The 17333-nt window shown below is 40.2% G+C and overlaps 2 protein-coding genes across 3 annotated transcripts; one reads left to right on the top strand and one right to left on the bottom strand.

The window, feature by feature from the left end:
• Window positions 1–4770: 4770 nt before the first annotated feature.
• LOC136951579 (solute carrier family 13 member 2-like) lies at window positions 4771–10467 on the bottom strand. 2 transcript variants are annotated; one of them, XM_067246061.1, is made up of 13 exons: window positions 10366–10467; window positions 9848–9976; window positions 9622–9758; window positions 9176–9402; window positions 8573–8744; window positions 8205–8327; window positions 7787–7999; window positions 7265–7361; window positions 6715–6736; window positions 6105–6220; window positions 5547–5708; window positions 5287–5424; window positions 4771–4996 (listed from the first exon to the last, which is right to left on the bottom strand). In XM_067246061.1, exons 1-13 carry the CDS (start codon window positions 10465–10467, stop codon window positions 4868–4870), a joined length of 1767 nt encoding a protein of 588 aa, XP_067102162.1. In that variant the 3' UTR covers window positions 4771–4867. The 2 variants fall into 2 exon arrangements, with proteins under 2 accessions (XP_067102162.1, XP_067102160.1); XM_067246059.1 differs by lacking the exon at window positions 6715–6736 and having other exon boundaries at window positions 7267–7361; window positions 8573–8730; window positions 9099–9402.
• Window positions 10468–12060: 1593 nt separating this feature from the next.
• Window positions 12061–16645, top strand: slc46a1 (solute carrier family 46 member 1). Its single transcript, XM_067246062.1, has 6 exons — window positions 12061–12542; window positions 13196–13587; window positions 13791–14269; window positions 14585–14668; window positions 14923–15079; window positions 15261–16645. The coding sequence occupies exons 1-6, from the start codon at window positions 12228–12230 to the stop codon at window positions 15316–15318; spliced, it is 1485 nt and encodes a 494-aa protein (XP_067102163.1). The 5' UTR covers window positions 12061–12227; the 3' UTR covers window positions 15319–16645.
• The last annotated feature ends 688 nt before the right edge of the window (window positions 16646–17333 follow it).

Genomic DNA, 17333 nt, shown 5'->3' on the forward strand with positions numbered 1-17333 from the left:
TTCGCACCCAAGTCAGCATCTGTGAAAGTCAAAACTTTGCAAACAGGTTCACCCCAATCATGTCTGTGGAGAGGGCCCCCGTCCTCCTCAGTTTACCATGCTGTTATCTGATCGTGGTGAAGGTGAGAGGCACGTGGCTTAGATTCCAGTAAGGGAAACCACATCCCACATCCCAACACCTTTAACCAAACTCATTAAAAAGGCCTACAAACCATGACGGTTATCTCACACACAGCCAACAGGTATCCTTAAGTACAATATTCTTACTAGGTGAGGGATTGAATGTAGACCCCTATTTCACCACTAACTGTCAGATTTTATCATCTTATCTTTCCTTGTACTTTTTCTTTTTTGTTTTACCCGCTAACACTTACTACTCTCACAACTGTGGTTTTCTGTGGTGTAAGTAAAACATTTATTTGGTGGAAGGTTACCTTTTTATGCCAACTCTGCCATCTCACCATGGGAAAATTGTAAATAGTAAAAAACATCTGCGATTAAAATAAAAGAAATCCAGGGTTTATCTTAAGGGTTATTCTCTGGGTAAGCCAATGAATAAGTAGTCTTTTGTTGTTTAAGGCTGCTGGTCTTCCTTTTAAGTGTCAATGTCCTATTTTATTAGCTGTATTACTCCCCATTTATCTTAAACTGAACTGTTGTCTTGTTTCTGAATGTGTCTCAGTTGTCACAGCCCAAGGAAACCGCCTTGCACTTAAATAGTTTGACTGACATAAGTAATGGACTATGAACAGCTACATTTTCACTTTCATCCATCATGTAATTAGTGAGATCTAATTTCTCTTCTTCATTCTGTTGGGTCAACTGTTGTTTTACAAAACATTGCAACCCTTGTCATCAGGGTTCTTCCAGAGGGGCAAAAAATAAAAATTAATTGATATCAGATTTTTACCTTCTCTGAACATCAGTTGTTTACCACTGATACCATGTACAACTAAGGAACCAAAAATATATTCTGTATATATCACTGTTGGGATGATCGTGTACTGTCCGGTTTGAATAAAAGGTTTTGTTCTAAATGATGAACCACACTTAAATCCTGAACTACGGCTGAAAAAGCATGCATGAACTGTCAAGACACTGTTTGTTTCTTTTATTAGGGTCACAGTTAGACACCGGTTTTACAGTTGTGAGGGTTTGGTAATAAAAGTGACTCACTCAAGTACTCTTCTATAATTCTGTTTACATTCACACATTGTATCAATCCAAACCTTGAGACCAGACCCTGATGATTTTCATATTTTTGTATTTGTCTGCTAGACATGTGACTGTGGAATATGGCTTGAAGCAAAATGTCCATACCTTTTTAAGAATGATTTATGTCAATTATGCAATTGTGATTAAAGGAGCTAAAGGGCTAGACGTGAATACATCAACACTGAGCCGTATTCCATATGTAGGAGGCTTGCTGCAACATGTTCAAAACGCCCATTGCAAGGCTGCTTAACCGTACTTTTGGAAGTTTGATGATAAAACCTCCTGCACAGCTAGAGTGAATCTCCAGATACAAGATTAGGCAGCAACTGTTAAGTAGCTATAGTTAGACACTGGAGGTCAAAGATCCGATGATTTCTCACAAGACAAGAAAACCAATGATTTCTTACATCTGGTTCATGTGGCATACTTTTCACACACACACAAATACACATACACACACAAAACATAGGTCACTCACCACTTGGATGCACTGATATTGGTCATTGTTGGTACCAATGATAACAAGTGTCAAGTGATTGATCCAAGCAAAACCAACAAAGAATATTATCTAGATTATGAAACATTCTGTAAATCCATACCTAGATGTGATCCAGTGCTAGGCAGTCAGGTGCTGGTTTGATGGTGTGGGTTTAGGTCAGTGTCAGGTGTGCCACTCACAGTCAGGTGGATCCCATGCTAAGGTGCTCCTTTGGTTGTTTTCAGCTCTCAGAAAGCATGAGAAAGTTTTCAAACCATAGCCACACACCCCTTTTTAGATAGACCTGTCTTTGAGAGAAGGAGGTGCACTCTAAACAGGTGAGGCCCTCCTCCAATCTTTTATAGAGTCAGATTGACAGGTTGAATGACTGGAGAAAGAGAGAGGGAGAGATAAAAGAAGTGTGTCAATGCAGGTAAATTCCTATCCTACACTCTAAGTGAACCAGGAAAGCAATACCCATTCACTGTTATGTTTTATAAACCATGTCCTGACTGAGAGGGCGAGGCAAAGTGATAGATAGACTTGGGGGATGAATTACAGATTGAATAAACTCTAATGTTACAGTTGGAGGTCTAAAGATCTGGTGAATTAGCCCTGGATGTCCTTTCTCTTAGAAATAGGGGTTTCTACAGGCTGGAATGCGGCAAAATAGTCAGAAGGGCATTTTATTGAAATGACACCAAACCCAGCTGCCTTCTGGGTAATTAGGCCTGGAGCTCTGGGTTGTCCTCTTTTGCCATATCATATTGTACAGTACAATAGTTGAATGTTCTCTTTATCCACAGAGAAAAAATGTGTTCTGAACACCCAGTATTCGTCATCAGTGTGAAGTGCAATAAAAGATAAACATTTAGGAAAACAATACGTCACTACACTTCATGACAGTAAGCCTGCCAGTCATGATCATACTTTGAGTCACATAAAATGAGTTTTAAAATAAACAGTACATGTAAACTGTGAACTATTATATTTCTGCCTTAGATCATTATTTTCCTTTCTTCAAACTATTCTCCAAACAGTAACCATGCATAGTTCGGCACCTTTACAAAACCTCACCTCTTTACCGACTGACAGGCATTTAAGAAATGATACAGATGACAGTATAATCAGAATCAGAATCAGAATCAAAATTGTGTTAATCGCCAAGTAAATATTCACGAACAAGGAATTTACTTTGGTGGGCAGGTGCATACAGTAAACATAATAAACATATTGAATCCTAAAATCTTGTGTGTGCTATCCTTAAATATACAGTGTTAAGTATAAGGGTTCAGGGTTAAATCACGGCCTGAACTGATTGACGATAATTATTTTAAAAAGAACATACACATGTTCATTTGATGTGGGAATGGAATTGAGTTACCTGGATTTATCTCTGCCCATCTTTAGTGCATGTGATGCTTGCGCTGCAATGTGGCGCAGTGGCACACCTGCCAACTTGAGTAAACCTGCCCTCGACTGAGTAAACAGCTGCCGTTCTGGGCCTTATTTGCACCCCACAGCTTGACACACACTGCATTTCCTGCTGTGACTAAACACCTACAACTATGCATCTAACACAGGCTGGACTGACAACAACAGCATTTTAAAACAATGCTTTTTTTACTAGCCGGACTGTGGTTTTAGTTTTACAGATACATGTACAAACGTTCAGACGTTAGTGAAAATGGGAGACGTTTTAAATACATTTGTTTATTTCCACATCATAATTTTGTTTGATACACAGTTTAAGAGTCACTGGCAATTAGCATGGTCACATAAATAGGCTGACAATATGTTATCCTAAAATCAAATTCCACATCTTGGGTCTATAAAATAATGATTTATGAGTTCTTTTTAGAAAATAAGGAAAAAACTGTCCTCAGGGCACTTTAATTCATAACGATATAATTCACTTTGGGATCAAGAAGTTTGATAAACCTTTTTCTTTTTTGGGGGGGGGGGGGGGGGGGGGGGGGGGGTTGTACTAAAAGGAGAGGTTAGACTGGGTCATTTGCATGCTGGAGTTTATTCTACAAGGAAATGCTAAAAATAACTGATACAACTAAATTTTTATTAGCCATCTTGAGACAAAACATTTAACTTTGAAACTGGAATAAGTCTTTACTTCAACGTCTATTACAATTGAAACAGAGCAGGTTCAAACACAGTTGTCTTGAGGTAGTTTACCTGGTACAGTAAGGCCAAAATGCAAACTCACCTACTTGATGCACCTATTTGACCCAGATGATGACAAACTTATAAACTGTCCACTGTTGAAAAATAGAAGCAACCCATTTAGGATTCCACAAGAAATGTTCTTGTCCTTCGAGTGAGGTTCCCACATACTGTTGTGATCACTGGTAGAGTTGTGGCCTGATTAAACAGAAATATTTGATTTCATCATTGCCTGTTCGCATGACCCTTAGCATACTAGGGTCACCTCGGGGTCACCATTTCTAATCTCTTCTGTACCACTTACAGCAACCCCCTGTTGCTTAAGGCCCCCTACCAAGGTTCCTTTGAACTAATTCTAATGGTTTCCTTTCATTAATTTACTTTGCCTTCAATCACATTTCCCCTATCTACTGGTTTGATCGGATTTGCCTTCTGTTCCCTTGGCTCTGTTCAAACCAATAGGGGACCCTTGTCCAAATCCTATCGATGACAATAGGATTTGCTCCCATTGTAAATTAAATTAAGCCATCTTTACAAGAAATATTGTATGTACGGACAGAGAGGAACCACCAAAAATAAATTGATCCCACCCAGGAAGTCCATGTTCCTTTCACATTTGATGATGCTTACGGCCTTTCCTGCTGTAACTGAACTCTACTGACACCTACTATACAACTGTGTTTGCACCAAATGCTTTGCCACAATGCACATGCTACCTAGTGTATCCCAGCTTAAAAAAGGAAGTACAGGGTTAATGTTCCTTCAGAAGCAAGATGGCTGTTCTATCTATCTAGTCCTTGAATCAATTATTGCTAATAATCCCAAAGATAACACTGTCAAACTGATCATAGAGATAAAAGTTTGATAGTTGTGAAAATAAATACTTTTGTGATATTTGGGGGGGCAGTCGAGTAATTCTGTTGCCAGACGATCCAGGTTAATGTGTGCGTATCGTCCCTCTCTACGGCCTCTTCTCTACAGCCTGTTGATTCCTGTTCAAGGGGTGGTTGTGACGTTGGCCCAATCAGGAAACGTGTGCAGGTCAAACATCGCCATGCCCCAAGTGTGTAGGGCAATGTTGATGGTCAGTACCCCGAATATGTTTAAAATAAACCCAGCCTTGGCCTGTTTCAGAAAGAACAAAGAAATATGTATACTTTTAATTAATTTAACCTTTATGAGAAGATCAAACAAAATATGGAAAACAATCTAAATGAAATCAAAATCAAGCCAAGTCATAGTAAAAAACTAGACAGTTCCTTTGAATTGTCAAACACTCTCTGATTTAAACAATACATGCTAAGGCTTTAGGTTTTAAGGCAGAGCTTTAATTAAAGTATGAACATACAGCAAAAGATTGCCCATGCTCTTGCCAATGAGCTCCACAAATACAATTAAGAAAAAAATGGTCTTACCATGTCTATGACTTTAAGGTTGCCATAGGAGAAGGCAATGGCATTGGGGGGTGTGGCCACGGGCAGCATGAAGGCCAGAGAGGCACAGATGGTGCAAGGCAGCATGACGTACAGAGGGTGCAACTTCATTGCAGTGGCCTGTGGAATGGAAAAAGTCACTCAAGAGTCAATGGTTGAAAAATGTGTGGATAACTTAAGTCCTCATAAACTTGTATGGAGTGTGTGTATGTGTGCACTGTACTGCATGTGTACGGTCTCACCATTGAGGCCAGTACAGGGAGGAAGAGTGTGGTGGTGGCCGTATTACTGAAACATTCAGTGAAGGCTGCCACCAGCATACATAAGAGGATGGAGATGGCAAAGGGAGGGATAAACTGGAGAGGGGCTAGACTCTTCCCAAGCCACAAAGACAAGCCCGATGTCTAGACACAGACAAAATGTCCAACATAGTAAATATAAATGGATAAAAGGTTTAAACTAAGCGAGTATAATCTGATCTATGGCATGCCGGTTTAAGTAATCAGTAGGGCTGACTAGTAGTGGTTTGCTTTCACTGGTGGAAATTACATGTCATTTTGACTGGTTAATTTGTTAATTTAAGCTATCTGTAAAACTATTTTGATATATATTTTTACATGCAGAAATTACATTTAGTCTAGTCAACAACAAGCAGACACAACATCGTCAGTAGCGCATACAGTAGTCTGACAAACTAAAAGGAAGTCCATACATAACTGTACAGAAATAATAGCAGACAAAACATAATGAAGACACTGAGACTGTTCATTGGCAGTAACAGCAGGTTAGATGTGCAGTACCTCACTGCCCCTGGCCAGTGCAAATCCTCCTCCCAGGAGTAGGATAATGTTCCACGGCATCTTCTCATGGACAACATCCCAGTTTAGCAGGGCAGGGGGCGGCTTAAGGGGACTCCCTGTAGGATTCACAAAAATAAATGTAAGTAAACTGATGTTTTACAAAGGCAAGATTTGCATTTTATATCAAAGGAAAAGCTAATGAAACTCAATGTGCATTTTGTCTTATTGTTTATTGCTTTTAATGCCTTTTACAATTCTTCACTAGCATAAAGTGCCAGTGTTGATTCTCAGATGACCTTAAATCATTTACGTATCTAAGCCGTTCCTTTCACAATGTCGTTTTTTAAAGGTTAGAGGTTAAATCTTCTCGACAGGGTTCTGTTCTCATGAATCTTTCACTGTCTTTAAAACCACTCTGTTCCTGAAGGAAACATGTATTCTGAGTAGCAATAACATGGTACCTCAAAGTCTGCTTTAACACTTTAAAAGTGCCTTTAATTAATCATTGTGACACTCCGCTATTTACAAAACACTTTAGTGTGCCACATTTTGAGAAATAGTTTTGACCTTGACGCTTTTAGATGTGTAACTTTACATAGCAATGCTCAACTTGGTTTACACAGGACAGAAAACTCATTCATATTGAATCGATCATCATTTGTTAAAGGGAAAGTATAGGAAGCAGTGCTGTATTGAAGAGTATTGTGTTGTACACCGAGGTTGTGGCAGTAATCTGATCTCTTCTATCTCTTCTACCTCTTCATTGACTTCTTCTCAACCAAGGTCACCAACATCAAGCCATCTCAGGAGGAGGTTGAGGACATTACCAGGGAAGTGAAGCCCTCCACATGTGCAATTGACCCAATCCCAAGTGACTGGTTGTTTACCAGTTCCTCTTCTCTGGCTCACTTCCCTCACTCTCTCTAGACTGCAGTTATCAGTTGCCTTCTCATGAAGCCCACTCTCAACATTGAGGTTCTGGCCAACTGCAGGCCAATAACCAACAAAGCCCTAAACTGTTTCTGATTCTACCTCTCCAACAGGACCGAGTACTTCTCATTCTAAATAATTGTGTCTCCTTCTACAAGGCAGAGAAAAGTTTCTTTATTCAAACACCCGTAAACATTCCCATACCCACACACAATAATTGACACTTACACACCATCAACATTGGCTTTCCCACATCTAGGCATTTGAGAGGGAATGATGAAGAACAGCGTTGACATAAATATGGCCACGGTCCCATCTGTGACATACCTTGAGAAGCAACAGAGAAGGAAATTCAAATCTGTGTATCATATCATGTGCGACCTGTTCTACTGCAATATGGGACATTTTAAACATTGATTCATATATTTCATATGACATTCATATGAATATGACATTCCATGGAGATTGAAATCTCCATGGAATAATCACCTTAATTTTAGACTAATCCTAAATATTCTGGCAACCCTTTACATAAGGTTATGTTAATTATCATGGCCAATTGTGTTGTCAAAGCTGTAACACACGTAAAAGATTACGTTAGTAAGCACAGCTTTGAGGAAGAAAGTAAAAAAAAAAGAATTATATGAATCAATAGACAGATTTTCTATATGGATTCATCAATAGATGGATAGGTTGTTAAATACAATATACATTTTGGAAATACTAATTGGGAAAAAGGATTATTCACTCACGGTTTGTCTTTGTTGAAGAGGGCAGAACCCCAGCCAGGCATGAAACCAGGTTCCCTGGTGAACCAGAGGAGAACCAACAGCACAAACAGCACCAGCACAGAGACCTCAGCGAAGCTCATGCTGCCCAGCTTCTTGTACTCCTTCTTCATTACCTGATATGCCTCTGTGTCACCATCTTTGTTTGCAACACAGCCAGAAGACTTCTCAGAGTATCTCTCTGTTCTGTCCATATTGGTGATAATGACATTTACATATATTTGTTATATTTCATTACGGTTTCCATAATGTGATCACTACCATTTGGACTTTTGTTTTAAGAATACTAATTGTAATATTGGTAACTGTAATCTTAAATTACCCTCTAGCAATAATTAATTATATTATTCTTAAGCCCTTTCATTGGTGATATTTGACTTACTTGAAGCCCAGGTACATGAACTGCAGCCACAACCAGGAAGTTGCCAACATCAGTACCATGTTGGGGAAGGAGAAGCCAAACCAGCTAGCAAAGTTGATTATGTCTCCATTACCTGGGAAGAGTCTATGATGGAAGAAGGGTGCCTCCTTCATGTTAGTTTCTCAAATTTGGCATCTTGTGACACAAACAGCATTTATAACATAATTCACATGCAGAACAATTTGCAAATCATGCAAATTACACTACTTCTGCTTTATGTTTTGCCAGATAAGAGTACAGACCTATCTTGTTGCCTTTAAACACGTTACTTACACTGGTCAAATGGTTAGGATTTGACATTGCAGGCATTGTTATAAGTGGGAACTTACTCATCAACCTGCCCTTTGAGGATGAGGTTGGGTGTGGTTCCAGTGAGGGTGGCGGTCCCTCCAATACTGGAAGCGTAACACACACTCAGACTCAGGCCTTTGGACAAATTCAGATACTTTTGCTCTCTCTTCAGCCTTCTCTGCTCTGCCTCTGGGCTCTCCTTAGTGCTCACTGTGGAGAGAGAACCAGTCTCATTCGCATTTAGCGACACAGAACAGCGACACAGAACAGTACAAAATGTAAAAAGCGAAAAGCACATCCTCTAAATATCTCTGTTATCTGAGTGTCCTTCACTATAAATATTAGGCAGGCATAAATGATTGACGGTGTTTTTCCAAGGAACTAACTTCACTTACCAAAATTGACACAATTCTGCACAGCCTGGACAATATCCTTTGCAATGTTGGTATCATCTATATTATCTGCTTGTAAAAACATAAAAACTGCTTTTTTAGAATAATACGTAATAATGCCAATACACACACCACACACAATGATAAAGACACACAGACACACTTTCTACACATGCCCCTGACATTCAACCCCCTCCCCCCCACTCATACGTATAGTGATGCTGCTGTCTTTAGGCTGGAACTCCTTGCTGGCTCGGTCTTCCGTGGTGTCGTCCATCTCAAAGGCCTGGTTCTCAAGGCCTTCAGGCCAAGCTTTGGAAGTCACCAGGTCCATCTCCCTCTCCTCCGCCTGGGCCTCTGTGTCAGATAGCTGCTGCAGCACAGCGCTGGTAATGGGCAGCATCATGGCCGTGGAAGCTGTGTTACTGATCCACATGGAGAGGAAGGCGGTGGTAACCATGAAGCCCATCATCAGACTGGGGAATGGACAGTAGAGGGGGAAGGTAAAGGAGGAAGGAGAGGAGAGCAACAATGCAGAATGAAAGGTATGAGGGAAGGGTCGGAGAGGAAACAAATTGGGATTTTTAAAAGATGAAGAAGAGAAGACAAATATCTTGCAATTGATCTGTTCAGTAACCATGACAAAGAAGTAATTCAATATTCAAAAGGACTATCAGATTAAGAGAGGGTCTCACAGAGCCGGTTTCACCCCAATTAAAAGCAACACTCGAAGAGAAATCCTTTTGTGTAGGTTCCAGTGCTCCACAGCGATGGCCACCAGCAGCCCACCAATAAATAGCATGTTGGAATCCTTTAGGTACTGGATACACACCTTCACCAAAAAATGTGATCAGTTGAGTATAAGATTTGACAAGAACACCAGAAATGTTAAACGCTAAGATTTGCTTAGATGAGGCACACCTCACTTGACTCCATGATGCCCATCATGGGGAAGAGGATGACAGGCAGCAGGGCAGTGATTGCCAGGGGGATGCACTCTGTGCACCAGAACAGAGCCATCAGGATGATCACATAGCCACAGCGAGATTCCTGGAATGAAAGGAAATGTAGTACTGCAGTATTTGCTGCATTCCTTCTTCTATATACCTGTCAATGCTGCTTATGTGTTGTGTTTCACTTTGAAACAATACTTGATCCCTGTTAATCACAGATGAATCCTGAAGTATTGCATAAAAAAGAAAGACAACCACAGATAATGCAGTACATAATTTAGGAGTAAATGGATATTTTAGTTGGCAGTTATGGTTTTACCTAAACAGGATGGTGCTATAAATGTGATGCATTCTCAGATATGTATTGATTTAAAGACAATTCTTACATTTCCGGGAGGAGAAAGTATGCCAGAGTATGAAGAGATGATGTGTATTTAGATCACACAGACACATATACAAAACAGACACACAAATTACAAATCTTACCAAGCTCGGAATGATCAGGGGTAAAGGTAGAATAAGCAAGGGTGTGAAAAATATGATCAGATAATTCAGATATTTCCAGAGCCATCTGATGAAGAAAGCCATGATCACAGTCTTCTAAGGAAATCCCTGGTATATTGGAAAGAGAGGCTAAGATATCGAGGGGAAAATGTAATTGAAGTGGGGATAATCGTTTTACGAGCTAATTGAGGACACTCCTGCACTGTTTAAGAGAGAGGCCAGTAGATACAGGAGCAGCATTAACTGTATTATACAGAGACTTTGACTTCTTAAATGAGGGGACAGACAAGGGTTAAAATAAATAAAATAATAAAATGATGAGTGCTTAGAAGAGTACAAAGGTGAAGTTACTTTAGGGGATTGTCATTTTGATATTTTGTCTGAACATGCACTCATGCACACATACTGGTTCACACACACACAGAGGTACATTGGATCTCCTGTCATTTTGGTGTTCAAAATTAATCTGAGGATGCATCCCCTCTTATTTCTTAGTTTAATAAAGACAGTGGCAATAATAAGAGCTGACACAATATAGGGTGCGCACCTTGTTAATAAAATTACATACTTGTCCTGTATTACATATACCCAGGGCTGTCACATGGATATGATTCATGGGGCCCATGGCTTGGAGGGGGCCCATTACTGTGTGGGTTTTCATTTGTCTGTAGCATTGACTGGGCCCGGGCATATATTTTGTCCAGGGGCCCAGGCTTCCTAGCAACAGCCCTGCATTTACCCCCTCCTCCCTCCATTCAATTCCATTTCATGGCAGAGAAAAAGGCCATCTCTTGTGGATTATCCCAAACGTTGTTGGGCAGGAAATTGACCTTTTCTCACACAAATTGAAAATGTTTTAAAACATCCGACCTTTTTGGAGCCAAATGAAACATAACCCCTAAACGTGCTCACACAATCTGCCATTAGCTTTGCAGGAATGACATCACATGCATAGCCTTAATTTCCATGCACCATCAGTAGCGTTGGTGTCTTCATACAGTTTTAACGTCCGGAAGGTGGTGGTGGGGTTATGTGCAAGTTTTTTAAATAGTACAAAGGGCCGCCAGATACGCGAGATAACATCTTTGAGACCTCAGCCTTAAGGATCTCATTTATCATACGTTGTTGATTTATGACACTGCCGGAGGGTAAATGCATAGAAACCAGTTAATCTCTCACCTGCGTATTTTATTTGCCCATCCCACTGTCAGGTATTCTGAGGTCAAATCAGAATGAAAACTACACTTAAACCACCCCATTTGCTCAATTTTGACATATTCCTATAAAACTGTACTGAATTGTGTTTACAATAACAAAATTCCTATGGATGTCAGTTTATTCTTAGAACAAGCAAGATCCTTTAAAGTAGGCTACTAATGCAGGAAACATTTTTGAAGTATCGATAATATAAGAACATTTTCTGATATGAGATTCCTTTGTTGGTTGATCCAAAAGGAAAATGTCTCCGCACTGTTTCAGAGATGACCCTATAAAATAAAAATCCATACAAATATTAAAGTGGACTCATGGATTACAGCCTACAATGCCACGACAAAATTGTCTATGCATGAGATTAACAAGAAGAATTGTAGTTCAAGGTTTGTCCGGTTGAGGCCATTCCTTGTATTGTGATCACGTGTTCATTTATGGTTCAGAGTTGCGGGTTTATGCTCGGCTGTAATTTGGACTGTAATTTGAAGACGGTTAACAAAGTGATTTTGACTAGAAAATCCCTACTATTCTAAAGTGTATAGAAACAGTTTAAGGAAGTAGGTTATGTCGGAAAGACAAACGAATTTCTCAGAACTCGACTAATCTTTCAAAATAATTAGAAACTGTAAACTATGGATGATTCAGACACCACAGCAATTCTGCCAGATGATACTCTATCATATCGGAACGATGAAACCTCGGGTAAGGACTCATTTAACCACCACGACGAGGCTGAAGAAGAAAAGAGTAGCCCAAGACCGCCGTTCGCTTGCCCCCTTTCAGTTTCCGTAGAGCCAGTGTTATTTCTCTCCATGTTTTCGCTGGCGCTGCAGATGCCACTGTCTACGCAGTACTTGTGGGACCGCATAAGTGAAGACCTTGGTTACAATGGCTCCAAGGCAGAGGGATGTGGCAACACGTCTAGAATCCCTGATCCACTTGAAAAGGTATATAGCTCTATAAATAGGTAAAGTCATATATTAAATAGCAATTAAAGAGACTGGAGAATTAGAGATTTGCAGTGTGTGGCTTTGTCAACACCAATAAAGACTTATATGTTAGCCTTTGTTACTTTTCATCCCTCCTTAAACCAGAAGGTTACATTTCCCAATAATTGTTCTGCACAATAATGTCTTACATTGTTACATTTACATTTATTCATTTAGCAGACGCTTTTATCCAAAGCGACTTCCAAGAGAGAGCTTTACAAAGTGCATAGGTCACTGATCATAACAACAAGATAGACAAAAAACATCGCGAGTAGCCAAAACATGAAGCACACATTGTGAACAACCAAAGTAAGTGCCAAAGGGAAGAACCATAAGAGCATGTAGTTAAACAAGTTACAATTAAACAACATGAACCGCTATAAGTGCAAGTGTACCTGTGGAAAAAAGCAAGCAACAGTAATAAAAACAATATATCACAGCGAGAACAAAAATTTAAAACAGTTACCACTAACCACAAGAGCAACAAGTCTCTAAGCAAGAGTCATTGTGATCCTTGAGGAAACTAACATCGGGTCAAGCGAACCATTCCTAAGTACCGTTGTACTCCCGTTGTACATTGTTGCTCATTAGACTTTACTCTCTTCTATCAGGAAGTGGAGACCATGACTGCTCACTGGAACCTTTACATCAACCTGGGGGGGTTTACTGTGGGGCTGTTTGTGGTGACATTACTGGGCTCCTGGAGTGACCTCAGAGGGCGCAGGCCGGTCCTCATCCTACCCAGCTTGGGAATGGCCCTCCAGGCCTCCATCTACTTGGTGGTGATGTACCTAAAGCTGCCTGTGGCCTGGTTCCTCTTGGGCAGACTGCTCAGTGGCCTCTCAGGGGACTTCAACACCCTCCTGGCTGGCTGCTTTGCTTACGTGGCTGACACCAGTGACCGAGGCTCCCGCACTTTTAGAGTGGCAGTGTTGGAGGCGTGCCTGGGCTTAGCAGGCATGCTGGCCAGCATCATCGGAGGGCAGTGGCGGAAAGCACAAGGGTAAGACTACAACATACTTTACTTACAGTGTAATGTATTTGGTACCATTTGTAAATAAGGGGACTTGTTTTGGCATTGTCTCGTTTCAGATATTGCGGCAACTCCTTGTGCTTTGATGTTCATTAAGGATGTCTTAAAATGACACTCAAATGCCTTCTTATGGAGAGAAAAAAGCAGCTATGCTCTCTTTTCTTTTTTTTCAGATACATAAACCCTTTCTGGCTAGTCCTGGCCACCAACCTGGCTTCTGCTCTGTACGCCTACCTGTTTGTCCCAGAGTCTGTGACTCCTGACTCCAGTGCTAAACTCTTCACCCCACGTCACCACCGGGCAGTGTACCGCCTCTTCTCCATTGAGGGAAGCACAAACCAGATTGATGGAAAGTTCCATCGCTACAAGTTGTGGCTCTACACTCTATGTTTCTTCATAGTAGTGACTGTGCACTTTGGCAGCAGGGAGCTGTTTGTGCTGTATGAGCTGAGTGCTCCTCTGTGCTGGGGCCCTGGTCTGATAGGATACGGATCTGCAGCCCTGCACCTGACCTACCTGAGCAGCCTTCTGGGGTTAAAGGTCATGCAACGCTGCCTGGAGGACACATGGATAGCCATGGTGGGTCTGGCATCCAATATAGCTGGCCTGGTGGTCATCTCAGTGGCAAACTCTACGGTCCTCATGTTCACAGGTAATATGATGTTGGAAAGGTGGCTGACCTTTAGCTCCACATTGTGTACACACAACAATATTCAATTGCTAGCTCAGCTGGTTCACCACCTTGGACTTTAGGCCTGTGAGCTCACATGCTTTTGAAGGTGGAGATAAGTGTGTGATATACATAGTACCAATAATCAACTCCCTCCCCGTAACAAAGATGTTGGATGTGAGTAATTACTGACCAATGAGACTGGGTTGTAGCCAAAGGCTAATAGTAATCGCCACAATCGCTTTTGCTGTTATGGTGGAACACCAGTGGTGAGTTTTGTGTTTCTCCTTTGATTAGGGTATGGGGTATGTTGTCTTGCCATGGCATCCACTCCAGTCCTCAGGTCAAAGTTGTCAAAGTTGGTGGGCCCTTCAGAACAAGGTAAGTCAGTGCCTTGATAAACCGTTTGCTTTTGGGTCTGAAGATTTGAGTTTCTAGACTAATCTGATATTATCGATTGCATGTGTCTCGTTATGTCTAGATTGATATTTCATGGATAGTTATTTTTGTGACTTATAGATACTGCCATTTGAGTCAGTAGTTAGTCGTTATATATATATATATATATATATATATAAGATAAGATCAATGGAAAAGCTAAAAACATCTTTCTATGCTGTGTTTCTGTCTGCTAGGGGCCCTGTTTGCCTCTGTGGCCTGTGTGGAGGGGCTGTGTTCTCTTGTGGCCAGTGGTGTCTTCAACTCTCTCTACCCAGCCACCCTGCACCTCATGAAGGGCTTCCCTTTCCTCTTCGCTGCCATCCTCCTCCTCATCCCAGCAGGGATCATGGGGTGAGTGTCAGCAGTGGTTATAACAGAACAAGAAAGATCTTCTCTGATTCTTTTTGTCATGTCAATTAATGTTTTATTATATTTTGTAATATTTTACTACATTGTCGCTATACATTTTAAAAACTTTTACTTTTCATGTAGTTTGTGAACCAATTAAATTTAATATATGTTGTTTATCCAGGATACTGGAGTTCCAGAGTCAAAGAAGAGACACAAGAGATGATTCAACAACATCCTGACAGTGAAAAATCAAGGAATCAAGGACACATCAAAGAGAAAGGAAACCTATCTTTTTATGGCTTGCAACTGTCGTTTCACTAAAGTAGCTCTTGGAAAGTCAGCAGACAGTTATTAGATTGCACAAAGGGGGGATTATTTAGCAGTGAAAACCAAAGACCCCAAACCCCTTGACTGACATTACATACATTGACTGAAACAGTACTGTAGATCTTGTAATGTGAGACAGAGATTGTATGCCTTTTTTTACACATTTATTTTATCTCAAATCCCAATGTAACGTGCAATGACAGGCAAATACAGAGGCAGTCCTTTCTAATCAATCATAATGCAATTTTCACTCACATCCTGTTTTACTTGTTTAAAATCAGAAAGTGCTGACTGAGCTCTAACAGTGAACTGATATAGAAACCGAGGGATAAAGAAAAAAGTCATTTGTTAGGGATGACTGATTAAATGTCAAGTAATGAAACTGATATTTCTAAATTGTGGTAGCATTTACAGCACAGGGAATCACTTACAGGTGATGACCACACTTCCCATTGACAAAGAATCTGGCTCAGGCTTTTATCTTGTAAAAAATACTCAATATCCAAAAACAAGCGTTAAAAAAACTCCAACAAATGTGAAATTTAATAATGCAGTCATGATATTGCAAGGTTAGTGAATAGATCAACCTCTGTCAAACATGTCCAGACGCAACCATTAATATTACTGGGCATATGGCCTTTCATTGGCTTTCTGCTGCAGTCTGGGATTACTAAATTACAATGCTGCCCATACCATCCACAACACTGATGGTCCCTCTGAAACTCCCTGATGTACCCTTATCGAACTACATGACAACCCAGGAGCACAAGGCCACAGCAAACACACACTCTTTCACACACACCAGGTCAGGCCACAGTATCAGAAGGAACGTGATCTTCCATAACTGGTTTAAAGGGCTCAAGGGGAGAGGATAGGTTAACAATGGCAGCAACACTGTCACACTGTATTTTTTTACATACATAATTTTTCTGGATTGGTGACAGAAAATCAAGCTAGAAACTTTTCAGGATCTAACCTCCTGGCCTGGATTTTCCTGTGCAGTATACATTTTGTAATTTTTTCATCAAGTGCAATTAATTTATAGTTACCTGATAAAGTATTGAAATTGTTTATATATTTTCAACAATTGACTTTTAAAGTATTTTTGCTGAACTCTGAACAATGATGAAAATAATCATGCATATGAGATCGAGAATGTGATTTACTGTCCTTAATGTAATTTATTGCACTACAAATAGAATACTCAGGGTTAATTTTGTTTCTCACGTGTCTTCAAATGATTGCAAACAATATAATCATTATTTGATTAAAAAAGAAATTATGTAGTTTATTTGCTACCTATTGAGTATTGAGCAACATCCACACATAAGGCATAAGAAATGGTGAGCTTTTGACCGGATTGATGTCAGCCTGTCAGCACACATCATTTGATTGAACAATAACTGATAACCTACTGACTTTAGCATATACATTTACCATAACTCTTTGCATACTTTAATCACATGTACTACTAATCAGATACTGCTTCTTATCACAGAAGGAGTAGGATGTTTTGTTATATTTTCACAGATATTTCACAGACATTATTTAGACAGGTGTTTTGCTGCTGCATTGATAAGATAAATCATTGTAGTGGGATAGTGCTGACTGTTACTTCTGTACTTGGCAGCTCCAATACAAATATTGACCAACTCAGGCAGGTTAACAACTATCAAGGACTCTCGCAATTATACCCTGAACAAGGGAACCACAAGTACAGTAAATATTATGTGGTTAACTGAAAAAATGTTTTACAACATATTGTGGCTTTCCCTTACAAGACTGATGGACTAATCCTGAAAAGCAGCACCTCAAGGTATCTTTAGGTGTTCTGAAGCCAGATATTCTTGGAACAGTGAGAGTCTAGGAGAAAGAAGCTATAAAACTGTTAATCACTTGATGTTGCCTTAGGCTTGCTGCATGGTCT

This window comes from Osmerus mordax, chromosome 11 (genome assembly GCF_038355195.1).
Source record: "Osmerus mordax isolate fOsmMor3 chromosome 11, fOsmMor3.pri, whole genome shotgun sequence".
Lineage (NCBI taxonomy): Eukaryota > Metazoa > Chordata > Actinopteri > Osmeriformes > Osmeridae > Osmerus > Osmerus mordax.

Bases quoted from the DNA above. Each gene is read 5' to 3' on its own strand.
- LOC136951579 (XM_067246059.1), bottom strand. From the start codon at position 10,467: ATGGCTTTCTTCATCAGATGGCTCTGGAAATATCTGAATTATCTGATC. The intron at 8,328-8,572 runs GTAAGTTCCCAC...CTTCCATCATAG, and splicing joins CTCAAAGGGCAGGTTGATGA to ACTCTTCCCAGGTAATGGAG. The intron at 5,425-5,546 runs GTGAGACCGTAC...TCCATTCCACAG, and splicing joins TCCCTGTACTGGCCTCAATG to GCCACTGCAATGAAGTTGCA.
- slc46a1 (XM_067246062.1), top strand. From the start codon at position 12,228: ATGGATGATTCAGACACCACAGCAATTCTGCCAGATGATACTCTATCA. The intron at 13,588-13,790 runs GTAAGACTACAA...CTTTTTTTTCAG, and splicing joins CAGTGGCGGAAAGCACAAGG to ATACATAAACCCTTTCTGGC. The intron at 14,669-14,922 runs GTAAGTCAGTGC...TCTGTCTGCTAG, and splicing joins GGTGGGCCCTTCAGAACAAG to GGGCCCTGTTTGCCTCTGTG.